Below are 27,292 nucleotides of genomic sequence, written 5' to 3' on the forward strand. Positions count from 1 at the left end.
GGGAGAACAAGATGGCTGTGGTTTGAAATCCTCAGATCCACCCCTCCCAGAACCCATGAGCAATCGGGGCCTTCTGCTTACAATTCAGTCACCAGTAGCAAGGATTACTCTAAGTCCCTCCAAGAAAAAGTACATTATAACATTTTGAATATAGCAAAAAGTAGTAAGTAACCCTGTGAATTTTATTTGAAGAAAAGTAAAGCTTTCTGCTCTCAGCCTCCACATGCACCCTGACGAATGCAGAGTAAGTGTCCTCACCTATGCACCCTGCTGAACAAAAATGCTAGTTTCCCACATCTATGGCTGCCTTTCCCTTCCCAACTCCTGTACCACCAGGTCTCCCACGGAGCTTAAGTGCAGCACCTGCCCGACTCGCAGAGAGCGAGGGAAGGAAAATCAAGCAAGCCACACACTGGCCTATGGCCCGCGGGGTACCTGCACTGCACAATTTGCATGCTTCCAGAGTGTGAGGAATTGCATTTCTGGGCTCTAAGAGCCTGTTATTTATTCCTAAGAGTGTTCACTTCTGCAGCACATATAAAAAGATATTCCTTAAGGAATTGATTATTGTGATATCCGTGAAAATTACAAAGGAAAAGAGGTTTCAAGAAGTTCTTGGGAGGAACTTCTATGAGGCAATGTCGTATCCAATCACCATCTGTGGTTCTACTTGGGTAATTTTATTATTTGCTAGCATTAAATCTTGGGAAAATTCGTAAGACTAGTCATACTTCATATAAGATATAAGGCCCTTGTTGCTTTAGTGAAGTTTGGTAAGAAATAAAACAGAACTAATTTTCTTTGTATAAACAGTATATTAGTAGTAATCTCACAGTTCACAAAGAAATTGGGGCAAATACCAGCATGATAAGAGGATGAAGTGGGAGGATTATAACTTTGAGCCCCCCAGCCCAGGCAAGTTAGCAGTTTAATGAGACTGTACTTCAAAATAAAACATAAATAGGGGACAGAATTGTAGCTAAGTGTGAAAGCCCTGAATTAAATCCCCCGTATGACAGGGGAAAACAAAACAAAAACACAAAAGAAGAGAGGGCGGGGCCCGAAAAGCCTCAGAAACACAAAGAGCAAGAGTATAGCACATTTGCAAAATGAACATACTGTCCCAGTGACTTGGGTGTTTCCATGCATTGATAATGGGCACCTGTGAGCTAGATGACATTGAAGTCTATCTTTGCTTTACAGATAGGCCAACCCTTGCAATAAGAATGTTAATTTCCTACACTGAGATGCCCATGGGACCATACTCCACCAGGAATTTCTCAGACAAGGAGTTTTACAGAAGCCACGCTATTTTACTGGAATATGAAAATAAAAGATTTTATTTAATTTAATGTGGGAAGAGAGATTTCCCACATTACTGTTACAGGTCTGCCATCTTAACCTGTCCATTCAGAACCTTGTCTTTCAGCCTTGAAGTGGGGAGTCATGGAATAATTCAGATCTTTTTAGCCAGTATATTGACAATAAGCATGATTGTAGAAGTAAGCTAAATTTTGACTTTATAGAACAATTTAACAATATCCTACACTGCCACAAATACAAAAATGAACCTCTCAAACCATCACCCTAGAATTTACTAGAAGCGGATAGTGACTGTCGGGGGAACATTTCCCCTTGATCAGGGGCTTCCACTTGATATAGTAACAGATAATAATGTTTACTATTGCACCTGGATTAAGTGCTTCCACAATCTATCTAATTTAAACTGAGTGCTCACACTAGACTGTAAGAATAGGCGTGACAATCCTGATTTTATGAACAAGACTAAGGGATAAGCTTTGAAAGACATATAAGTAACATATGGAGCGAAATGATAGTAAGCCAGCCCCCTAGTGCTCACTCTGCCATCTTAAAATGGGAAATCTTGCAGGTGAGCTCAGTCTATGTACGTTTAGTGAAAGCAGAAAAGTTGGCCTTGAGATGTTGCCAAAGTAAAAAACTTGGGAGTCAGCTCAATTTTCATCCTGAAGGACTTCAGTTTAAGTACATGGTGAAGCTCCTAAATATGTAAAGAATAAAAGCACTTTTATACTGTTCAGCTGCTCCTTTGTATCTACTAAAGGCTACTCAACATAGAGCAACAAAATGCTTACAGACGCAATCACTACCACTGCCACTACCACCATCAAAATACCCTTCAAATCTGCTGTATTATAAGGAAACACATTAAGAAAAACTATAATAAAGAATCAGTTAAAGGAGCAAAATTTTTAAAATGTGAAATTCTCAGGATCTGGACCTTGGAGCTACGCTACAAAGTGGTATAAAGCGATTTTCCACTGCATGCACAGAGGTATCAATTTCCTCTGGCTTTATTGGTCTTCAAAGACCAGGCTGTTTCATGCAGAGAGAAATGATAACTGCTAAGTAGAGATTTAAGAGGCAGGCAAGTTCAAAGTCAAAAGGTCCCCAGAACTTAGGACCATGGATTATGAAAATAAATGCTGAGCTCTGGCACCTCACATTCATTTTTTTCTTTCTTTCTTTTTTTTTTTTTTTTTTATTTATGTATTTGGTACAGGGTCTCACTATGCAGGTCAGACTTGTAGTGATCCTCCTATTTTCAGGCTTCCCAGGGTGGGATTACAGGCATTTGAATCAAGCCCAGATTCGGTTCCTGGCTCAGCATGCCCCACGGTCAGGGCCAATACAGCATGCATGACTGGGGATCGAACCCTGGTCCCTGTGCTTGCCAAAGCAGGTACTTAAGTCTGTTGAGCTATCTTGCTGGCCCTGCACCTAACATTCCTATTCCTTAGTAATATCTACTCAGGGCTGTGAATAATTAAATGGCAGTTGATTGCCTTTTCTTTAGGATAGAATTTGCTCAGTTATCTCAGGTGTACTATAGCTGACGAGTAGAAAATGAAGAAAATCTAGCAAAAATTAAACCAGACATACAACAGAAAAATCTATTGGTTGCAGAAATATTCTTTCAAAATAATGATGAGATAGGTCTAAGAATGAGGGGCAAGCTTAGTAAGACATACATAACATCTAGAGACTACTCAGCAGAGTAAGTGCTTGCTTAGGTAAGCGCAGGGGCCAGGGTTTGATCCCTGGCTCTGCATGCCACACTGGCCCCGCCCCCAGGAGCGCTGAGCTGGCGATGGAGTTGGGGGGAGGGGGGTGCCGTGCACCTGGAATCCCAGCACTTGGGAGACACAAATCAGGAGGATCACTAGAGTGTGGGCTGTGTAGTGAGACCCTGCACCAAACAAACAAACAAACAAACAAACAAACACCATCTAGAGACTAAAAGAAAGTTACAAGCTAGCTATGAGTATCAGACATACATATCAAAAAATCATGAATAAAAAATGAAAAGATATTTAGAATTCATTGAAAGATAAATGATTGCCTGTCCCATTCTGAGAACTCAGGGGAATGGAAGGAAGGACTAAGATTCACCACTGTACAGCAGTGTACAGGCATTTCTGGAAGTGAACTGAGCAAATGGAGCCCAAAATACAGGGGGTAGGGGGCTTGAGAGAGAAGCAGGTTCTGGCCTTGGACAGTGCAGGCCAGAAGCTGAGCTGAATAGGAAGGAGGGTTGGGCTGGGTGCAGTAGCGCTCACAGGGGTGACAGGCCAAGCAGTCAGTATTTGTCTTCATTATTCTTTTAGACTGCTGGGCAATTTGTGGGTCCAGAATTGGATTTTTCTATCTCTGTCTCTTTTTTTCCCCTATGGCCTCACTGTGTACTCCACATGGCTCTGAACTCACAGGGATCCTCCTGCCTCAGACTCCCGAGTGCTAGGATTCCGTGTACATGCCACCATGCCCAGCAGAACTGAATTTTTGAGGAAGCCTGGGAAAGCTTCAGAAGCAGATAGAGGACTTAAGTTCACAAAAAAATATTTTAGGAGCAAGAAATTCTATCCTCAATCCTCCTGTGCAGTCTTAACAATGATTCTACACCTGTCTGAGACTTTCCTGAGCAGACCCTTACCTTTTGCAAAGGAATTATCGTCAGGTAAACCTCACTGTCCCACCCCAGCTAGCTCTCCAGCTGTCCTCCTGGGCCTCCAACAGAATTGCACATTATAGCCCAGAGCCTCAAGTATTGTCATTATAATAATTTTTTTCTCTTTATGTTATCATACCAAAGTATTCTAAGGTACTCTGGTTAGTCTTTTTTTTTTAAGTAATTGTGTTGATTCTTTTAAGACACATGATTAGTTCTTTTTGAAACCTTGAGGTTTCATCTGCTGGTACGCTGAAGCCAACTCAGGAAGGGACTGCTCCTGAGAAGGCACTCTGTATCATGGTGCCTAAATAGAGGGTACGCCCCAAGACACGTAGGGCCATGTGGTAAGCAACCCCAGGTGCTGGAGGCAGAAGTGAGGAGAAGACTTATTTGTTCCTCATTTTTTATTAGTGATTTTTTTGGTATGTATGTCTGATACCGATAGCTGGCTTGTAACTTTCTTTTAGTCTCTAGATGTTACGTATGTCTTACTAAGCTTGCCCCTCTCATCATGCTGGGCCAAGTGAGTGAATGAGTTTAAGATTAACTGGTTTGAAAAAAACTTGAATGTTCTGGGGTGGTGGTGCTGTCCCTAACAGTCTGATGCCTCCTGCAAGATAGAAGAATGACCAGAGGATCTTATAAGCTGGATAGGGAAGGTACCTGGAGGTTTGGGCTTTTGGTTCCTTGGTTTGTATATGACAAGCTTCACAGGCCATTCTAGGAGGTGGTGTATGTGCGTGTGCAAGAGTGTGTGCATGTATGGTGTCCTCCTTAGAGAGTGGCCTCAGATCAGAAAATAGAGTAAGGCAGGAGGACTGGAAGTTGAAGGTTAAAAGAAAAATTTTAAAAAAGAAACAGCGAGAGAAAGGAAAATGGAGAAAAGAAAAAAGAAAAAAAGTTCCAGAGATTTGGATATGAGCTGGGGCAACTTAACTAAAAATTTTTAAAGCAGGAAAGAAAAAGAAAAGAAGAAAAAAAAAAGAGGAAAGAAAGAAAGAAAGAAAGAAAGAAAGAAAGAAAGAAAGAAAGAAAGAAAGAAAGAAAGAGAACGAACGAACACAAGTATGTCTGGGAATGTGGCTCAGTTGAGTGTTTGCCTAGCTATCTGTACATGACCTGGTTAAAATCTCCAGTATCTGGAAAAAAGAAATACAGAAAATAAACAGTCATGGTGATAAGTGTAATAAAGTCTTAATTTTTTTTAGAAAGATTTTTAAAATTAATTAATTAATTAATTATTTATTTATTTGTGTGGTACAGGATCTCACTACACAGTTCAAACTTGTATTAATCCTCCTATCTCAGCCTCCCCAGTGCTGGGATTACAGGGGTGTGTCACCATGCCCGGTTTTGGTGGCCAGCTCAATTTGCCCGGGGTTCTGGGACTAGCACAGCATGCGGGCCTGGGGATCGAACTCGGGCCCTTGCACTTGTCAGGCAGGTGCTTAGACTGCCGAGCTACATCTCCATCCCCAAAGGCATAATTTGACCTCAGAAAATATATGGTAGACCAATTTGTGAATCACACTCAATGTCTATTAAGAGATCCTTTACATATGCTGGGTATGACAAAAATCAGCTCCCTCTTCTCACATTTACTGTAGATGGCTAGCACGGGAACAATGAATAGCTGCTGGCTTTACTCCAAGATTTTTATCCACTCATGTTCCCTATTTTTCTTACATTTACTTTTAACTTTCTAGACACAAACTAGAACTCTGGCTGGCAAATTCGCAGTGCTGGATATATATTTTTGGAACAACTGTCTGAATGAGGAATGGAAGAGCTGGCTTAAATCTTCACATGACAGTAGAAGACATTGCAGCGGTCGTCGATGTCAGCAAACAACCATGTTTCACAGACTAGTTATTTTTTAAATTTATTTAATAAATAATTTGCTAAATATAAAAAGGACTGCATTGCATTTGGAGAATGACTACCTGAAGAGCAAGAAATGCTGGGGTTTCTAGAACCAAATCCGCACCACCTGGGTCTCTTTGCACGCGCAGTGAAAGCTGTGCTTGAGTCTTTAGTCCACTATCTTTTGCTTATGGGTGCAGATGAAATGACCATTGTTTCTGTTTAGCCTTAACATTCTACGGCCCCGTGAATTTCCACTGTAAGAAATGGTAGGTCTGAAGTTATAATAACTTGGTATTTAATATAAGAACACTCATTTCTACTAAAGACCATTTTAATGAGTTTTAATTTACAACATGATGGTTATAGGTATTACAGGAGCCCAAAGTAATAAACTCAAGTGCGTTTATAAAATAAATCTTAACGTGTATGTTTAAGGTATACATGGTATATAAGATACGTGAGAGATAGTGAAAGGTTTACTATGGTGAAACAAATGAAAAGACGTTTCATCTCCCACTGTTGCCCACCAAGTAATTTTCCTCACTGGACAACTTTGTAGATGTACTTTATTCTGTGCTTAGAGATTCCCAGATCTTTCCTAGGTAGCGCACTCATGACGGACCCACAAAACCCCTGTAAGTGTCCTCTCACCAAACATTTCAAATTGATCTCTTATAACTTTAAAGACGGAGCCAATGGGATCCTGGGGACACTGAGGCAGAACCAAGGCCAAATTTCTTGGTACCATAGGACAAAAAAGACGGAAGAATCAGACCTACCTGGGACATTCTCTCTCGGTGCTTGGCCTCCAGCCTCTCTTTGGCTTTCTGGAAATGGGCATGTTCATTCTCGTCACCGGGTGTCTCAAGATACTTGTCTACCGCATCAGGGGTGCTGGCTGCTGTGGTAGGAACTAAAAAGCAGAAAGGGAGGAGTTTTGAGAAGAGCTATGCATTAGTGGTCTAAGGAAGCCACATTTTCACTTATTCCCCACAACACAGAGTTTAGTAGAGAAGCACACACAGGATGTTAATGCTCTTGAAGAGAATGCGAGGAGACATATCACAGCACAGGAAAGGAGGACTTTCACTTTATTCAAGTGAAGAGTAAAGCAAAATTGAAGAGCCCGTTTTGCAACTAGAACTTTAAAAATCCTTTGCAAAACAGGTACACACAACACGTTTTATTAAATCCTTATGTTTTGCTAAATTAATCTTGAAAGGAATCTCGAAAGTTTTCACCATCATCAATATCACACCTTGCGCCTCCTCCGGCTGAGGAAGCTCCCAAGTCCAAGTCCAACCTGGACAACTTAGTGACTGAATGACAGACATGTTTTAAAAAAGGGCTGTAGATGTTGCTCAGTGGAAACATCCTGGGTTCAGTCCTAAGTACCGTGAAAACAAACTGAAGATTCCTGCACGTACCAAAGGAATCTGAATTCAGCGTACTGTACAATAGCTGAATTGCTGAGAATGGGTAAATTCTCCACAACGTATTTCACAGAGCTGATTTACAAGGCTGACCTTCATGACAGAATACTTGACACATGGTTAAAGTAATCCAGACATCAATAACTGCTACTTATGAAATCACAAAAGGACCTTTTACTTCCCCAAATTTGGTAACACTTAACATTTCTTTACACTACTTATCAAAAAAGTGATTTTTATTTTGTAATACTGCTAAGCAGTAATTGAACTATAACATAAATCACTATATTATGTGGAAACATAAATACTCATAAAGCTGGAGAGTAGAACGTAAAAGCGAACGTTCTGCCTCATGAGGCAGTGAAGTATAACAACATGTATAAAGGCAGCTTCCAAAGAATCAGTTATAACTACTGACAATTTGGAGTATTTGAGAGCCTGAGGGAAAAGAGATTTTGCACTAAAAAAGAACACATGCTTAATTAAACATGAACTGAGATGCTTTTACTGTCTTCTCAGGTCAAATCAATTATAAATGTCCTGTTCAAAGTTTATTCAAATGTCACCCATGTTCCAAATATTCCCTTCATTTTCTCATCTAATTACTTGGGTACTTGTCTTTTGGATGGAGTAACCCCAAAAAGAGTTGAATCAAAAGTCATTTTGAGACCAGTATAAGTTATATGTCCTTTTTATATGCTTAAGACAATGTCTAGGATCTTAACCTAATGGTTCCAAGATGAGCAGAAACCAGAAAGCTTTATTGAAAAACGGATGTATTTAAAGAGGAACATTCATTCTGATTCCCTCCCTTTTACTTCAGTAGCTGATTAATTATGATTTTTCAGTGAAGCATTTTCCCACATGTTGCGCTCAAGTAACATGCAGGAGGGAGGGTGTCTCCCCGATCCTCACACTACACAGGTGCAGTGCCCCAGGGAATGGCACGCCATCTTGCTTGGCGACGCATGGCAGGAGAAGGACAAAGCGTACACTGCTTCGCAATTCCCAACAGCCAGATTCTGAATTTCAGTTCCTTCTCCGCAGCAGCTAAGACCCGGGGCAAGGACTTCCAGCACCTTACATTCCAGTTTCTTTCATGTCTCCCCAAACCACTGCATTTCTGGGGGTGCTGCTAAGGGTGGAACACAGGCTCTGCCACTAGTGGCACTGCCTGCCACCCCACTTTCTTTATGAAGGGGAGACAACATGCTGCACGAAACAGGAGTGTTGGAGAAACCGAAATAGCACAGAGCGTATGACACGAGCCACGCGGTAATTCTTTCATGTTCTGACTGCCCTTTTCTGTTTATCATATTAGTATTATTTCAACCTCATTGCTTTTGCTTTTCATGGGAAAAATGAGCTACTTTTATTTTAAATTCACTAAAAATGAATTATAAATGAAGTGCCAGTCACAGGAAAAGTAATAGGCATTTTTTAAAAAAGTTGTTCAGTATAATTCACACAAAAGGCTGATGTATCAAAAAGCAAGTTCTTAGTTTGTAAACACAAGGAAGTTTTTAAATTTCTTGAAGCACAAAGATCTAAAATTTTTGTGTAACTTTGAGTTAATCAATATGCAACTATATCTTAATCATCTTTCCATCAAAAATGGAAATAATAGTTATAGTTTTAAGTTTGTTTTCCATTGTTTTAAGCATTTTCTCCTCTTTACTGGCAGAGTACAAACGGGAACAAGTTAAAGTAAAAGCAGAAAATAAAATACTGATATTATTTTGACGTAGTACAGTCCCTCAGAATGACATACCACACTTTACAATTTAAACGTATGAAATTGTGTGAGGTGGCGGGTGCAGTTGTGCCGATCAAGACGGCCACCTGCCTGGAAGTCACACCCACAGCACTGCACCTGCTTCAGAAAAACTGGACGGTGCCGAAACAGGAAGTTTTCCAACTCTTACGACTGGTAAATTGTACATCTTCAGCTTCTTTTCTTGGTGGGTTGGGCGTGCCTAGGATTGAATCCAGGGCCCTTACTGACTTACAGCCTGAGCCCATTTCTCCTTTTTTTTTTTTTTTTTTAAATCTTGAGACAGGGTCTCTTTTCAGTTGCCAAGCTATCCAGACTTGGCTCAAACTTGAGATTCGCCTGTCTCAGCTTCCCAAAGTGCTTGATTAGACTTGTGCCACCATGTGGCTTCTCTAGTTTTTACAGATTACAGATATTGTTTAGTGTAAAGTCCCTGTAACTGGAATCAGTATAACCTCTTTGACATAAACTGCAATTTAGCTTTGTAATACTAAAAGAAAAGACTAATTGAGAAGTAGACATTTAAGACTCGCTTAACAGTATTTAGACTATGTGAACTATTAAACTTGCTTTTAGGCACATAGAAATAATTACAATGTATTACCCATTCATTCTATTTAATCAAGAAATATGTCAGTGACGGTTATTTTTCTGTGCCAAGTGGACTGGGTCACAGAGTGCCCTGATGAACCCTTATGTCTGGGGACGCTGAGACGCAGGGCTTTGGGATGCGAGCAGCACACAGGTGAGAGCCGCAGCACACAGCGCCCCCTCCTGGAGCTCAGCGGTTGCCCTCCAACCCACTGGCAGCCTGAACAGAGCAAAGAAGGCTGAACTCTGTTGGTGGTTTTCCTCAGTGTCCACATCACCGAGGACAGACCACGGGACTTGGCAGCCTCCATGATCCTGCATAATAAAACTGTATGTTGTAAGTGCACACACACACACACACGTGCATGCACATACACACACGGAACAGACTTCTCTGGAGAACAATGAGTAATACAATTTCACTTGAACCAAAATCATTGCTAGGGTCTTGGATGATCTGTAGTACAGAATCTTTTTTTTTTTTTCCTTTAGAATTATTTTATTAAATCATAAATGTACAACAGCTTCTTAACTCTACACATGCACTTAAATTTTTTAAAGGAAAAACGTTATGTCTTATTACACCATGATCCTGGCTAATAGCTTTTCACCTGGCTAATAGCTTTTCATGTAGTAGAGAATCTTGAAAGAAATTGTATCTTTTAAAATATTTAATTCTTAGGATAGATATACAGATACTTTCTCCTAGCTCAATGAGAAGATTTGTACTAATAGGGTTTAGAGAAGAGATGATGTCTGCATCTTGAACTATGAATAACTACTATGAAGACAACAATATGCAATGTATTAATTATTGTAACTGTCCTACTAACCTGTATTGAAACTGTCTCATTGCTATTTCTTTCTCAATAAATTAATTTAAAAATAAAATATTTAATTCAAATTACCTAGCCATTCATACTAATCTCCATCTCAATTACTGAGTGGAATTATCCTATGTTAACACCAATGGAAAACTAGACTGTTATCAATGAGAACAAATGGTGATGATATTTTAGTACTCTATGGCTGTTGTCCTGTGTGGTGGGAAGGGAAGAGTCATTTTAGGGACTCTGTCCAGAGACCCCAGCTTCTGTCTCCATGTCCTTAAACCTTCAGGATATTGTGTCTCAAGGACTGACTCACATTCTGATGAAACACGCATGAGACCAGAAACTTGTCAACACAGTGGCAGGAAAACCCGTGATCAAAAGGCGCTTCCCCTGGGGAAGGGGGAAGCTCAGAATGCCAGGGTGTGTCCTGGGGCACAAAGGGAACAGGAAGCTGTGTAGCACAGAGCCTCTTCTATAGGAGAAACATGGTTTTAGGAAGGTTTACTTATTTTTAAAAACTACTACCAAGCATTTTAGGCTGTTCAGAAACCTCTGAGGTTCCTTAGAAGATACACTATGGGCTCCGATTTCCAAGCTAGCCAAACAATGGCTTCTTTTCGTCATCTATTGTGTTAGATATGTCATGTGCTCCCACTGAATAAGTATAATGGAAAAAATTACCCTATTTTACTGTGCAGAGGGCAAACATTTTATCATGTAACATACTTACATGCCCGAACACAGAAACTCAGTTTTTGATTAGGTAAACCATATTAAAGCTATACATTGAATCTTTAAAGCATTAAACAGCTAATCATACCACACATCCAGGCATTGGAAAGGGCTTTTGTTTTGTTAATGAATGAACATGTGTTGGCAAAAGTTCCCATTTATTATGGTGTCTCTAGGGGTTCTTTCTACTAAGCAGCTGTTCTGCCCTGAATGCTCTCTGGTAAATGACGTTTGACAAAAGTAGGGTTGTCACACGGGGCCAAACAGAGGATCCCCCAGAGTGGACCACCGACACCTTCGCAGCCTGAGGTCCCTACTCAAACACGTGCACTCCTGCTTTGACAGTGAGCTTGCTGCTGGGTGCATTTACCTTTGCACGGAAAGCCAGACTTAGCGCTCAGAAACAAACACTTTCAGCTCCAAGGGTTGACCTCTAGTTGCTTAATCTATTGGCTGCACCGCCCACACCATACACATGTGCTTCAAGTTGTTCAAACCATCTCCATATTTAAAAACTACAGAGAAAAATAATATATTGCAATCCAGGGTGGACAATGTATCTAAAAGTGTACTCTGACTTGCACAACTGTTTTACATGCTTTTTACGTTATCTGGACTATAGGTTTTCAACCTGTACATATAGTAATTAACATTATAAGGTGCTCTAAGACAAATAAATGTATCTGATGCTGGAAAAATAAGAGGCAAGGGGGAAAAAGCACTAAAACACATGATGTACATGTACCAGCTTTCTATGGTGAATGTAATTGTAATGAACTATAAACACGTACTACTAAAAGTAAGAAGAACCAAGCTATATTATGTCCATGTACCCAATGCAGGATAACTGCAAAGCACATGTACTGCAATCATGTACTAATAAAAAGATAAAAACATACAATGGAAAAACAGTTCCAGCAGGTTCCTGTCTCAAGGCTGGGAAGTTAGAGGCCTCCAGGAGGCTGTGATTCGGCTCTGCCACAGCCAGGGCTTGTTCATTCCTTTGTTCCTCTCTCCCACCAGTACTGCAGCTCCCACCACAAGGCAGACGAACCCTCTTGCCTCGTGTGCAATATTTCAGGGAAAGGAACAAGTACCACAAAAATAAAACAATAATGACACAAGAGATTACACTGTCAGGATGTGATATGTATCATGGAGAAAAAGCAAAAGAAAGCAAGGGTAGGGATGGCCTGGAGTGAGAGAGGGAGACAGGGTAGATTGAGAGGAATGAGCGGTGGTCAGAAGGTATCTGGGAGGGGAGTAATTTGATGGTGACACCTGGGCAGTTCCCAATTAGCTGCTGGAAGGATACGGCATGCAGATGCAGCAACTAACAAGAAGGCCCTAAGACGTGAAAGTGTTTGGTGGATTCCATGGCAAGCACAGGAATCAGACAGAGGCAGAGCTGAGGAAGCCAGGGAAAAAAGAGGCGGGAAAGGCAGAGAAGAAAGGGAACAGAGCAGAGGGCCCTGAGCCCACCAGGGCTCTGAGGAACTGAGGCAGGGTGCGGGTGGGGGAGGGGTGCCTTGGGAGGATCACTGTTAAGGAACAACTCAGAAGAGGGCTGAAAACAACCATGAGAAGGGCTTTGATCAGGGTCTCCCAGGGGGGTCCCCAGCACAGCTCCTGTGTAAGAAGGGTCATGGATGTGCTTCTTTCCCTTACAACAGATGCTGTTGTCGCACCCCCAAGCAGCTAAACACCACAGGAAAAACTGCTTGCACATGTGTGTGAAGGTTCAGTTCAGTTGTTTAAAAGATTATTTGGCACAGGGTCTTACTACGCAGTTTGGACTCCTTGTAGTGATCCTCCTGTCTCAGCCTCCAGTGCTGAGATTATAGGCATGCACCACCACCCCTGGTTTTGGTGGCTGCCATGGTGTGCCTGGGGTTCTGCGGCCTCAATGGCATGTGGTACTAGGTATTGAACTTAGGTCCTTGCATTTGCCAGGCAGGCGCTTAGAGCACCTAGCTCTCTCTCCAACCCTCATTTCTATTTTAGTAAATCAGTGCTGTCACACTTCCATTTCACAGTGTGACCTTCCTGCAGCACCCGCCAGAGTTCTATTTTCTTGGCGGTGGTGCTGGCAAAGGGGGGGCCTGCTTTAAGTTTATTAACGAATCCTGGAGGGAAGTTCAGTGCTCATGTCAGGATGCACCGTGGCCCCGGGGGCCACAGCAGCACTGAAACGGCTGTACTTGGGTTTCCCTGAGAAAACTGCATTTGCAGGAGGATGTCACTTCAAAACAAGGCAACACCAGCTGGGGCTTCTGGGTATGGCTGACGTCATACTCCTGTCTTCGCCCATCTGGAGGGTGTTGCATAAGACTGACCGTCAGATTTAGCGACACAAACCAGTTTCCTGAGTTCTCATTCTGTCACCGCTCCATAGTAGCACTGCTTCTTGGCAGGTCCTCAGGGGACTGACCTCCCCGATAACAAAGTCTGCTCGACGTGCCAAGACTGTCTCCATAAGAAGTGTAATGTTTGCACGTACGCTATGCATACACTAATGTATTCACTGTCATCTCCAGATTACTAATAACACCTAATACAGTATAAATGCCATCTAAGTAGTTGATATTCTATTATGTGTCGAGAATAATGAGAAATGTCTGCCTATTCAGTCTGGAAGAATTTTCTAAAATATTTTATGTGGCTGGTGGAATCTCTTGACATAGAAACCCAGGTACCGAGAAGGGACTATTACTTTGTACCCATGACAAAGACAACAAGACTGCAGATCAAAAATAAAGGCGTTATGAAAATTTGCATGCAAAGTGTTACTATTCATTGTTTTCTTACTCTCTAGAGGCATTCAGTACACACACTGATGTTAAATTCTAAGAAGAAAATGCCATCAAGTCTGCTCCTGTCAGGGGCAGAAAGCATCACTTCTGTAATGCTGGCAACCAAAGATGGAAGTAAGTCAGGTCCTCTCCATTTCACCGCCTAATCACAGGAAATGCAGTTTGATATGGAACACACAGCACTGTCATCTGAAGTAGCCATAATTTATAGAGCAGCAATGTCGATAATTTATACACGGGTGAAATGTAAACCTACAACAGCAAAATGTAAGCCTGTGAAAATTGAATCTCAACATGGCCAAGTCCTCAGCCCATCAACTCAACTTACAAACATTTTTATAATGTTTTTCCATTTCTTTAATTTCAAAAGAGCTAACAGTCATGCCTTCTAAACTATGTATTTTATCATTTCTACCAAGTCTGAGACAGACGGGATTTTTTAACACAAAAATAACATTTGGGATCCTTCAATGTTATACTAGATTTTGTTAAATTAAAAGGGAAAAATGACAATGCATGTTGCCCCGATACCCCGCTGTGCCACATTCTACGGCTACTGCAATCACCATTGTGGTGAGCAGCGTCAGCGCACTGAGTGGACAGAAGGTAATAAAACTATACGCTGTGCTGATTGAGCCAAACCACACAACGTTTTGCATCCCTGGACACATACTGACGTGGAAGTGCTGTTAAATGCGAAGTGCAGGGGACGGGCTGAATGCCAGCATTACTTGCTATCAGCATCTATGTTCGCTATGAGCACAACGTCATCTCAAGTCTGAAGCTAAAACATGAAAGTGAAGAAATAGCAACAACTGCCCCCGGGATGTCTTAACCTCAGGTGTTTGCTTTTTGTTGATTTGCTGGAGGCTGTCCTCAGGTTCATCAGTGGTGGCTCATAAACAAATGGCCTGATGCACTGCGCAACACTCAGCAGGTAAATTGGGAGAGTCCTAATTGTCCATGTTGCCCACTTTTGCAGAAACTAACCTCCAAGGGGATTTTAAGAATAGCACCAATTTCATTCTATTTCAGCTTCCACAGCCCCCCATATATACAGGTTACTTTATATTATTTACTATTTGTTTATTTATTGTTTATTTTGAAACAGAGTCTTGCTATACAGTTTGGGCTGGCCCTGTGCTCACTTTTGTTGCCCCCAGGATGGTCTTGAACTCAGTGATCCACCTGCTTCATCCTCCGGAGTGCTGGGATTACAGGTGAGCGCCACCACACTCAGTTAATTCTATAACACATCTGTGACTGATAGCAGAGCTATCACGTTATCGGAAGCAGAGCACTTGTGTACCTTTGCTGGTGTCCCTCACAGTACCTAGCTTGCCCTGATGCATCCTGGGCTCAGAGCACCCAGTGTCCTAACATGCCCTAGGCCCACAGGCTGCTTTTTAATGAAATGTTGTAAGAGCGCCCAGGGCCACCTCTACTCACTTCCCCATCATCTGTGCCTGCCTTCATGCTTCAATGGCAGTGGCAAGTGATTAGGACAGGGACTGTGTGTCCTGCAGAGCCCAAAAATATTTATCAAGTGACCTTTTATAGAAAATGGCTGCCAATCCCTTTAAAATTATCCACTTCCTCTCCATAAGTAAATAGCTACAGAGTAGGGCACATAGACAATGAGCACCCAAGGGCCGGGGAGATGGCTCAGCAGAATAAGCGCTTCCCTGGCAAGAGCAAGGGTCTGAGTTCAATCCCTGGTTCCACCAAAAAACAAAAACAAAACAATGAGCACCCTTTTAATACTAAAATAAATATTTTTTTTTAAAAGGCTGATTTCCTCAACAATTCAAGGCTCTTCCAACTCTGAGTTTCTCAACTTTGAAGTATCACAACTTTGAAGAAAAACACATTTTTTTTTTTTTCCTTTTAAAAAAAGAAGCATTTCTGGCTATCAAGGATTCACACTTGTCCATCTGGCAGACTTTACTAGCACTGATGTGACATGTAATTTAATGGGCCACTATGTCTTTTAATAACCATTTTTAATAATGTTTGGCAGTTTAAAAAACCCGGTTCCACTAATATTACAGAATGCACTGACGTGAGCTAAGATCTGTTGCCTCACAACTGAAGGGCGGTACAGTATGATTATGAACAAGAGCTTTAATCTGGGCAAAGACTAAATGTCCTAAGCATTAAAACAGGAGCCCACTAAGGTATGGGAGGCAATGACCCAAGACTCTGGCATTGAGGGGGCACAGTGCACTCAAAGGCTGCACAGCGAGTTATCTACCGTTCGCAAATTAGGAGCTTCTGGGGCCCCAAACTTCAAGCCTAGGGGTGGTGTTCTGGCCTGATCTGATAAATGTTAATTATTTTGTGTTATGTGGAAATAAACTAGTCTATTCTACTGTATCTGGGTTCCTCTGATGGGCCAGAGAACTAATGTCTCCTCCCTCAATCCAACAGGAGGCTACACCTTGGCCCCGAACATGCTCCTATGGTTCAAGTAACCCAGCAGCAAAGCTGGTTGTTCTCTATTGCAGGGTAACAGTCTACAAAGCCAAGACGAAACAGAGAGGAGGGGACGGTGTGTGGCTGGACTGTCTGCTTCCAACTAAGGGGTTTGCTGGTTTATTCCCTGCTTTTTTAGTAGCATATACAGTAACAGAAAAACAATGCAACCTCTAATCCATTAGTTAACAACAACCACAGCTATATTCGCCTTATCCCACAAGTACTGACAGCTAAAATACTGGTCCAACAATTTTGGAAATACCAGTCCAGAATTCACAGTTCCTGATGTCTTTACACTTCGACAGGATCTCCAGTTTGCCAAACATGTTCCTGTTCATACTCATCTAGTTACATCGCCTGACTCAGAAGTGGGGAAAACAGTAGCCTAGCACAGTGACTCTCTGCCATGGGTGATCTTGCACATCTGGCAAAAGCTGAACACAATTTCAGCCACCACAGCTGGACAGCGGCACACGGGCTAGGGGTGAGGACAGTGCTAACCATCCTCCATGCACAGAACAGGCGCCTACAACGGTGAATCATCGGCACCAAAATCTCACCCGTGGGCTGGGTGCTGTTTAGCAGGAGGCCTAACATATGCATGGCGTGGGTTCACTCCCCACGCCACCAAAGGAACTCCCAAACTGTGTTGCTTGTGTCCCAAGTCAAATGAAGTGAAGGGCCAGACGGGTCCCCCTGGCCTGATCCCTAAGGGCTATCAGCTGACTAAGAACTGGAATGGTGCTCTTCTATGAGAGTCAACGCCCTGTAGGAGTTAACAGTATTTTTGCCTTTTGAGCTAGAATCTAATGGGGCAATACTAGAAAATATGATGACTCTCAATTCTGAGAAACAAACTAATCAATACATCTTTATATAATTTTACTGTTTACCAGTACACTCTACAGGCTATGGTGAAACTTTTGCACTGTCTTAAACTCAAATGGGCCAATGTAAAATTCATGTCAGAAACGACTCAATCTCACAATATTCTTTATGCAAATGGACAGGATTTTAAAAAAATGATTTAAACTCATCATTTGTGAGTAAAATGACAGCTATTTCACATCTCCATTCCTTATTTTTTTATCCTTTTTTTTTTCTTTTGTATTTTATTAAGGGTCTACAGGGTCTCACTACATAGATCGGACTCGTAGTGATCCTCCTGTTTTCAGCCTCCAGAGCACTGGGATTACAGGCGAGTGCCACCACACCCAGTCTCAATCACTGTCTGAGTGTGCCCCGGGGGCATAGCTGGTATGGCAGGCAGGGTATCAAACCCCTGGCTGCTGTGTCTGCCTAGCAGAGATTTTAACCTGCTGAGCTATTTGGCCAGCCTCCACATTCTTTCTTATCTATGAGAACCAAAAAACTTCAGGGTCTCTAAAATTGCAATCCTTTCAAAATTGATTTTTATGATAAAAAATTGAAGTCTAGTTTGTCTGATTACAGTAATAAGAAGTCTTGGCAGGAAAATTATATTTGCAATGCGGACCACATTGTACACTTTCTCCGTAAGTATAATCTTGTACCAGCGCAACTGAGGAGCACTTGCTGTCTCACTTCACATGTATTTTATGAGAAGCAGCTCACACTAAGCAACCTGTAAAACCAATCATCTGGTGCACAGGAATCAACCAAGAAGCCTTACGTTGGTGAAGGAACAAAATGTAGACCTGAGCTGCCCAACAAACAGCCCTGCTCACTTTCCAGCAGGGCTTCTTTTGTCTGAATGGAGTCAGCTATCTGCATTTGACCTCCAGACGACCATGACTTTTTCAGCTGAAATGTGCAGCTTTGCTATAAATAAGATGCATAGCTGTACAGGCTATAAATAACTAGAAATTATATGCTTTCTCCTGTCTGTTTGTATTAGAGCTGCAAAACCCTTCACTTGCTATGACTAAACAGTCTCTGTAGGTATCAAAAAATATGGCTGACAAAAATCACTTCATCTTCCTAGAGTGGAAAGGTGTTATGACTGTGGAGGCAGGGCAAGTGGATAGGGAAAATGAGTGTGAGAGAGAAACAGAGAGAGGGGCAGGGAGAGAGAATTATAAGAGATCTTCAGGATGTGCTTGGAAGAGTGGATAAAAATGTTGATATATGTTTATAGAAATATAGATATATAGTGATGGTCTTGATTTCTGTCAATACAAATGGAAAAATATAATTCTTTTACATGCTAAAAGGATATAAAATGAAATCAATGAAAGTCTTGTTTTTTGATAGTACCAGGGATCAAACTCTGGACTTCGCGCTTGCCAGGCAAACACTTATTCCGCTGAGCTATGTCCCCAGCCCCCAGGAAAATCATTTTGAAAAGGGTGGGAAATGCATATAGTTTACTGATACATGCTATCTCCATTCATGGCATTTAGGGAAAAAAAATGTTAATATTTATCATTTTGATACCATGTTTTTTGATTTCTTAAAATGTACTTTTGGAATCTCAAATGTAACTACTTAACCTAGAAAACAATGTCAAAACCAAATGCTTAGACATCTGGTGTGTAGCATGGCCAAGCCATGCAGGCTTCAGACCTGGCCGCTAGGTTTGACAGCTCCAGATAGGTCACTCAGCTTGGTAAGCCTCATTTTCTCAGATGCACAAAGGAAGGAAGGAAAACACCCACAAGTTTGGCAGAAAAATAACTGGTATAGGAAGAGGCTTTGAGCCATGCAACACACTACAGAAATCAAAGCATTGCTGAGCTGATAGCGTGATGTCTACAGTTTTTCTAGTCCTACTATCTCAGAAGGACTAGTCAGAACGCTGATGTTCTTAGAGAAGTGTTTTGTACACAATAGTAAGTAATGTCTATTACAACAGTAAAAGCTGTTGTGATAAACGCTTAAAAATTTACACATTATTTGAATCAATGTAGATGTCTTATGGAGATTTAAAAAATACTTGGTTTCCTCAATTTTGAGACCTCTCCTTCCAGATAACGTTGATAAATGCCAATCTTAAATGTTAATTTTAATTATAAAATACCCAGGGTACAACTGAAATTATGTCTCTTCTAGCAATAAGTATTAAAATTATATAGCATCTTTAACCTACAGCTGGATAAATTTATTTCTAGATCTAATTCAAACTCAAAAATGAGTTTTGGTGTGTTAAATATCGTATTTTTAAATGAAGCTAGATTGAAATAATTGGGAAACACAAGACACTGGAAGACCGGCAGTTGGCTGGTGCATTCCCGCACAGGAAGCTCTTTCTACCTCCCAATGACAAAATCCCAAGGGGAGGATCTCTGATTCACCATTGCATTCTGGGAAAGGAGGAAGAGGCAATCTTGAAACCTAAAAGTAGTCTTTGACCTCCTAAGGTTTCACACTGCCTTTAGTGCACATAACTGAAACGCACATACACAAGTCAGTTTGTCTGCTACAAGGCATAAGATTTTGAGGTGAAGACAACATACACGGTCTCTTACAAATAATATAATCTTGGCAGATTTTAAGAAACCAGAGTGATGCCAAATCAAACACAATAATACTAACATTGTAAAAATAAATACTTCTTTGAAACACACTAAATAAACAGGAAATTGATCAGGAATAGAAAAAGCTTTAGTCAGTGCTCTCAGTCCAGCATCTGAGGTTGCCTGGCAAAAATCAGATGAAATTATTAGCAAGGAATAGGAACACACACTTTATTAGAAGACAGGTCTTCCGGACATGAAACCCATGCAAAGAAGGTGATGGTGAAGGTACAGTCCAGCCATGCAATAAACACACTCCTCCCTTGCCCTCCCCCAAGTGGATGGCAACATACGTTTAACAGCATCTTGGGAAAGAGGTTCCCCAGTAGTCTTGAGTAGACTTTGGGACACTATGGAGAAAATAAAAGAACATAACTAAAAATAAAAACAGAAACATGGGAATGATGGCTGAAACTCAGGGTTCTACTGGCCCAAAACAAAATGAAGAAAAATATCAATGAATTACAAACAAAACATACACAGGGAAAGAAAGTATATATATAAACAAACATTAAAATCTATTTTTACCAGAGACCAACATCCGAGCACACAGGACAATGTAGTTTGCACTGGAAATCCAAGTAACCTCTTGGAGGCCTTCTCGCTACTGTTCTCCTTCCTTACTGGCAAGCCTTACCCAGTCCCTTCCCTTCCTTTCTCATAGTAGTTCCGTTCCTTTCACCCTCACACAATGCAGCTTCTGGCTCCTGATTTAGTGATTTGAGGAGAACTTCACTCTCCACTTGTACTTGTCTGCTCAAGAACCTCCAGTCCCTTTCTTTCTGCTTAATTCCTAAGGCATGAATTTAGGGCCTGAAGCGTGCTGGGTCAACAAAAGTACTCTACCACTGAGCTACTTCTTTAGCCCTACCTTTGCTCTCCCCCACACCCTGCTCTCTTTTTTTAATGTATTTGATACAGGGTCTCTCTATGAAGCTCAGATTCATTGTTATCCTCCTGTTTCAGCCTCCCCAGCGCTGGGATTACAGGTATACGCCACCATGCCTAGTCACGATGGCCGGCTCAGCACACCTAGGGATGGAGCCAGTGGGGCACGTGGTGCCCTGGTCCCTGTGCTTGCCTAAGCAGGTGCTTAGTCCACTGAGCTATCTCACTGGCTCTGCTTTTTTCAAATATTATTCTGTAACCCACTCAAAGTAAGAGTGCCTGAAGTAGACACTGGATTTCTGTTTGGAGTGTCTGCCTTTTGCAAAACTCTGTAAAATGTGTGCCTGCTGGGGCATCTCTAATCAACCTGTGGTTACTGCCACTTGCTTCTGGTTCAAACTCACCATAAAGAAAGGGTGTTGGGGAGACCCAGCAGGGGGCAACTTGGGGATAAAGTTCTAGCTCTTAAGGAAATTCTTCATTGCTAGTAATTTAAGCATTTCTCCTTATTATATCAATAATATGTATCTGATAAAATCTCACCTAGCAGCTAAACCAGTCAGCATCACTGGAACAAAAAAATCCTTTGTTCCAAGAGAGCCAGCCAACAGAATCCCCCATTGCGTTCCAAATTACCTGACCTAATTAACTTCTTTGTTTGAAACTGAAGCAGGAGTCCTCTGAGCTAGAAGCTGCAATCACCCAATCAAGGGCCAAGAAAAGAATGCTTGGGTTACCCACTCTGACACTTGCTCCACACAGACCTGCAGCGGGGATCTGCAGCAGAGGGGGCAGGAGGGCCACAGCAACTTTCCACTAGATCTCACTTACATAAGGGCTGCTTCATAAGGGAAGGTCTTAATGGTGTAGGTCCTTTTATTGTTTTGCTTAATCCTATGATGCAATAATTTATAGAACCCCAGAAATCTCAGGCAGGAAATGGTGCCTGCTGCCCTTGCAGTACACAAAGAAAGGAGACAAATTTCTCAAAGTAACAAGAACAGAAGTCTCATACAACTGAAAATTAATCTTCCAGGAAAAGTTTAATCCTACAGATTTAAGACATCGTAACTTCATATATCTATCCACCTAGATTATGAAAAGCTAAACATTCAAGAGAAAGGCTTTGAAAATTACATTGCCTGAGCCTTATGTCATTGATGTCATGCAACATTAGGAGTGACCTTTTATTTCCAGGAGAAGAAATGAAAACTTGACCCTGCAAATGTCCATGTGCTAGGCGCAGGGCAACAGGGCAGTTCTGCCCTCTGGCACTTGAGATGCATACACTCAATTCAGTCACATTCCAGTCCCACCACAATAAAAGACACATTTCAGGAAATGACAGTATTCATTCCAGCAGTACACCTTGCCAAGGCAAGTGAAGCTTCATTAGCTGGGCTTCAAGAAGTAAACTGTCTTCTCACACCCAGTGCACATGCATGAACATGAACACACACGTACACAGACGAACAAATAAGTATGCATTTGCAGAAACAGCTTCAGAAGACAAACAGCCACCCCAGCTCTGTTTAGAGAGAAGCACTCAACAGTCCCTACAGACTGCAGGGGGACTCTATCACAGCTAGGGAAAGAACACATCCAGGCCATGCTTTATTAGAGAAAGACGGAGAGAGGTGCTCATGACTGAACATACTGTGGAGACTTGGGCAATTAGAAAAGTTGACAGTAATGTAGTTAGTGGTAGCAACAGGCTCATTCTCATGAACCAAGAAAACCAATCTGTTACAAAGAGCAGAGTCAGTGGCGAGAGAGGCGAAAGGTGGCCAGGCTGGAGAAGGGGTCCACTTACTGACGCTGCCACACACCGCCATGCAGTATTCTTCTGTGTCAAAGTTGTTCCTGTTGCCTCCACATCCGCCGTAAAAGAACGGGGCGCACTTCCCTTCAGTGACATCAAAGTACCAGCGGGAGATCATTGCTCGGCATGGCCCCGTCTCGGCTTGTTCAGAGCACACCTCTAATCAGAGGAGATGTGGGGAACCACATTTAGCATGAAAAGGCACTGTCTTGCTGTTCCCGTACACACGCTTACTTGTCCTATGCATTCATCCTCCCGGGGTCACCTGGCCTGGGTTCACTGGCAGCACGTACTGTTTGCTGAGGACCTTACTCATCCACCAGAACTTCCGAAAAGCAGGGCATTCTCATCGGGCTGAGTGTGTGGTGCTCAGCAATTACCAAAGGACTTTGGCTAAAGGGGCAAAGATCTATGAGCTGCTTTCTGATGAATTCTAAGTACTGGAAGGTTTCTGAACATTAAAACAATTCTCTTCTACAAAAAAGCACACTCAAAAAGCTTCAAGTCAACCTTGATGTAAAATGATCATTTTGGCTATGATACAAACACTTAAGCTCTCAAAAGTATCTGTCCATTTCCTTAATAAACAATTGCCTTGACTTGGGTACAAAACTAATCACACGTATTTTGAAACTTCTCCAGTTTTTGGAGAGTTTAACCACTGATTACATTTGAAAAGATATACAATGTCTGTCTAACAGTATGATTTGCAGTCCACTATATTAACCAAACATAAGACAATTTTTAATCTCAACTTGGATAGTAATGTTCTGAATAATGAAATGTAGCCAACCACTCCAATTTGTTCATATACACCATGTACTGTCTTACGTTAAGACATCTTACCTGTCCCAATGCCTTGCCATGCTCCCCAAGATCACTTTCACAATCCTTGATTGACTAAAAGTACAATAAACCCTTCAGTGCTTAGAAAGTGAATCATGATAAGTAATTTAACTTAGTTATTGGATACAGGATCTTGCTATGCAGCTTGGATTCATAGTGGTCCTCCTGTCTCAGTCTCCCCAGTACTGGGATTACAGTCATGTACCACCATGCCCAGGTTCTGGGGCTGGCACAGCACACAATACCAAGGATGGAACTTGGGTCTTTGTGCTTGCCAGGCAGGGACTTAGACCACCGAGCTATCTTCACAGTCCCTAGAACTCTAAACTTAACGTATCTCATTTTTGCTTGAAGTGAAACAGCCCCACTTTTTTCTCTCTGAGTTTGCGCCCTGCCCTTGGTGGCTAATGCCACCGAGCACATGAACACATTTGCTTTCTAGTCTTGGTTTTGCTAACACAGCATTGGAAACGTGTCTTTCTAAGAGAGAAAGGCCGCTTAGATACTAAAGCTTCCAAGTGAAGAATACTCCATAAGCTGGTGATCCCATCAACCGGAGACAAAGACCATAAAGTCAAAGGAAAAACAACTGGCATTTTACTTTCCTATATGCGCTGTTTTTTGACCAGATGCAACGAAGTGATGGCAAAACTGGAAGTTGCCACCATCGTGATGATGGGACAAAGACAGCCTCGAGCCCAGGTGGGCCTGAGATATTTCGCAGGAAGTGTGTCACATGCAACAGACATATACAAGATGTTCCAGGTGTCACTGATGGTTTTTAGATGGAAGTATCTGGCTCCAGGGCCATCAAACTTCGTATCGTGCTTCGTGGTCACCTCATTAGGGGTAGGTGCCTTGAAAGCCAGGCTCTCCAAGCTGGGCTTTCTACACAGAACCCTGCTGCAGTGTGAACATCAACTGACTTATTGATTCCAGGGTCTCATGCACTTTTCAGATCCACTCATCCCCTCTCAGCACAGCATTTGCATTCTCATTAATGAAGGGTAAGCTCCTGACAGAGAATTTTCTGGGCCACAGAACTAAAAGCCACCTGGGGTTCTGCCAGCCACAGCCAGAGGTGGTCTCCACCTCCAGGACTGATCTTCTCTCTCACAGGTAGAGAATGCTTCCAGGACTCTTCCTTCTTTGTATCTCCTTTATGAATCTGTACATATTTGTGTCAAATGCTCAATTTTGTTTCTAAGATGTGCTACTATTTGTCAACTTTTCTACGGGCTGCGTTAACTCCTACGACTAGGAGACCATGGTAGTGCGGCTGGAGCTGCCACTGGAGTTATAAGGTAATATGACTGTAGATGTTCACTGAAGCATAGAATTCCCAAGGCACAGCCATAAGTCAGGGGAGCACTGACAGCGAGCCTCAGCTGTCTGCGCTGGTCTTCTGCATTAGCAATAGACTGACCGCATGTCTTTTGGTACCTGCCTGCCGTGGCTCAACAGTACTCATCACAGCTCCGCAGGTATAATAAATGCATCTCTATGAATGCTCTCATATACAAAATAACAATGGTAGAACTTTGGGTTGGTGCAAATTAAGCAGCAGGATTAAAAAAATAATGAAAGAAGGAAACTCATCTTAGGAATTTGTCCTTATGTGACCCAGAACAGTTGAGTCCTTCTGATAAGGCAAAATCTCCAGCTCAGATCCCAATCCAAATGGCACTACAATGCTTACTATGTTCTTACACCACTAGTGAAATGTATGGTCCACTCATTTTTATTTTTTTTCTAATTCTATAATGGCTATAAAATTCTCTGTTACAGGCCAAATGAGCCTAATCAATAAGGACAAACATTCAGAACTGGAGGAATAGTGGTAAAATGTGCCTCTGTTCTTCTAAATCTCTAAAGACACAAGCTTCCCATCAAACTAGAGACTTAGAGATAGAACTACACATTGATATGGTAAAAAAATTATGTAGCATAATTTTCTCCATATTTTCCAATAGCTGCTTACTTAACCTTCATATATAGCACAAACAAATTATCTTCCTCTGTTTAAAAATTCCTTATCTTGTGCTTCTTCTCTAATTGTAAAGTAGAGAAAGGAAGGGCCTGTGTAAGAACACAAATAGTTTGTCTTTGTAATAAATTACTTGCTTAATCTAGCAGAAATAAAACAAAAGCAAGACGTAAGTACTGAAATTCACAATCTTCAATAATGAATTACTGAATATCTTTAATATTTCAAATAAATTTTGATTTATCATCAATCATGCAACCATTTATAAAGAAAAGAGCTGACCTTAATGCAATTTAAATAACTTTACCTTTATCATTGCAATTTTTTTTTTTTTTTTTTTTTTTTTGGCAGTACTGGGGATCGAACTTGGGACCTTGCGCTTGTGAGGAAGACACTTATGCTGTTAAACTATCTCCCTGGCACCACTGTAAGATAGTGATGCAATATGCTGACACTTCCTGGGCAGACTTATCAAAATCAAACTTGAATTCTGTTGGAGCTTAGATGTATGAAACTGGTGTTGGAGTTTTACAGATGAAAAATATTAAAAATCAACACACAAGAAAACTTATTATTCTTATAGAATGTGTTTTTCCCAATAGTTTTTGTCAAGAGCTTGCACATATAAGCAAGTAGTCATCAAAAAACATGATTACGAAGTTTATCAGGACAGTAAATGATCAAATATTATCTAGGCATGACACATTACTAAGCAATCATCTAAAATTAGGCAAGTAAGCTTGACCTGAAATCTTATGACAAAATCTACTTAAGCTCCAAATATAAGATGAAATAACTTCCAGCGATACAAACAACTGTGTATGACAATGAAACCGCTGACTTAGTAGCAGGAGGTGGATATTAATTTGTCATGAGAGTGTTCAGAAGGTTTCTGCAGTTGGCTGGTCCTTTTACTAAAATGTGTTAATTCTCTAAGGCTTCCAATACATCTGTCATTCTAAATATACCTCACCTACCACTGCTCACAGATCTCCCTGCTGAAGGCTATTTAGCAAATGCCACCTAAAGGAGATTTACTTGTAGAGTTTTAAACTCATCAGTACTCCTGTGTTGGGTTGTCAGCTGACTTCCTAACAGGTAACACCATGATCTTTCCTTGGTCTTTGTTTCCTGTTTCTTATGAGAATAATCTTGTTCTTGGCGGAGTGCCATGGTTAGGCTAGAGTACTAACAAGCTTTAAACTAGGAATTTGACATCAGATCTCATGTTGGAAAGTAAGGGAAAATTATTTTTCTTATTGAATGAAAAGTAGGGCTACATGAAAACTTGGCTTTTTCCAGAAAAAACGAAACACTTGAGTCATCGCATTTGCCAAGTTTCATGGTATCCAGACTCCCACCATCGACAATACAAACACAGATCAGGAAGAAATACAACTCCCTATGTTTGAAGATGATTTGATTGTCTTGTAAACAATATAAAAGAATGGACAAGTCTTAGAACTAATAAGCGATAACAGCAAGGACAGCATATAAAGATAGCATACAAGGATAGCGTAACAGCAAGGATAGCCTGCAAGGATAACATATAAAAATCAGTTGTTTTCCTGTACACTGACAATGAGCAAGTGGAATTTGAAATTAAAAACACTGTACCCTTTATGTCATCATTTCCCAAAATTCAATACTTAGGTTTAATCCTAACAAAATATACATCAGATTTATGAGGCAAACTACTACCAAATTCTAATTTTAAAAAAATCAAAGAACTAAATAAATCAAA

General features: G+C 41.4%; 1 protein-coding gene across 6 annotated transcripts in view; it reads right to left on the minus strand.

Moving 5' to 3' along the window:
* Positions 1–27,292, minus strand: part of App (amyloid beta precursor protein) — a 260,558-nt gene that overhangs the window by 81,862 nt on the left and 151,404 nt on the right. For 2 of the 6 annotated variants that reach the window (XM_004627697.2, XM_004627696.2), the window contains exons 7-9: positions 22,707–22,874; positions 20,299–20,355; positions 6,637–6,770 (exon numbers count right to left, since the gene is read on the minus strand). In XM_004627697.2, the coding sequence (XP_004627754.1) occupies positions 6,637–6,770; positions 20,299–20,355; positions 22,707–22,874 (359 nt within the window). The remainder of the gene's footprint in view (positions 1–6,636; positions 6,771–20,298; positions 20,356–22,706; positions 22,875–27,292) is intronic. The other 4 variants (XM_004627699.2, XM_004627698.2, XM_004627702.2 and 1 more) reach the window with 2 other exon arrangements.

The sequence above is a fragment of the Octodon degus genome, unplaced genomic scaffold (genome assembly GCF_000260255.1).
Source record: "Octodon degus isolate 3935 unplaced genomic scaffold, OctDeg1.0 scaffold00020, whole genome shotgun sequence".
Lineage (NCBI taxonomy): Eukaryota > Metazoa > Chordata > Mammalia > Rodentia > Octodontidae > Octodon > Octodon degus.